A 461-nucleotide genomic window follows, 5' to 3' on the forward strand; every position below is an offset into this window, starting at 1 on the left:
ACCCCCCCCCCCAGCCCCAACAAAAAAAGAAGAAAAGAAGCACCATCTTGGATTATTCATCCCAAATGTGCCCGTTATGTGCTTCTAATATCCCAAGCAATCACCTCACCCCCCCCCTGGTTTTCTTAATGTAACACTTCATGAAAAGGTGCTACCATGGACAAAAGATCTAATAGTTGGTGCCTCGGTGGTCAAAATCAAGTTCGATCATTTTCTGATTTTCTAGCAAAAAGAAGCCCAATAGTGGAAATGCCTGACATGAGCACATGCAACTATGGAAGATAAAGGCAGCAAAGACCCACTATTCCTAGACATGTTATGCAGTCTATATTTTGTCAGGCGGCATAGTTTAAAAATGACAGATGAAAACGTATATCTGAAACATTCAGTCTTTTTATATAAAACTGAAGAAACAAAATAAATATATAAAGGTGGGGGAGAGAAAGGGGCGGGGGGGGGGG

The 461-nt window shown here is 41.6% G+C and overlaps 1 protein-coding gene across 1 annotated transcript in view; it reads right to left on the reverse strand.

Annotated features, from left to right (window-relative positions):
* The window catches only part of LOC122092190 (protein ALWAYS EARLY 2-like), a 28,957-nt gene that overhangs the window by 1,538 nt on the left and 26,958 nt on the right, over positions 1-461 (reverse strand). The window contains exon 18 of the mRNA XM_042662532.1: positions 361-376. Coding sequence (XP_042518466.1) covers positions 361-376 — 16 coding nt within the window. The remainder of the gene's footprint in view (positions 1-360; positions 377-461) is intronic.

Source organism: Macadamia integrifolia, chromosome 10 (genome assembly GCF_013358625.1).
Source record: "Macadamia integrifolia cultivar HAES 741 chromosome 10, SCU_Mint_v3, whole genome shotgun sequence".
Classification (NCBI taxonomy): domain Eukaryota; kingdom Viridiplantae; phylum Streptophyta; class Magnoliopsida; order Proteales; family Proteaceae; genus Macadamia; species Macadamia integrifolia.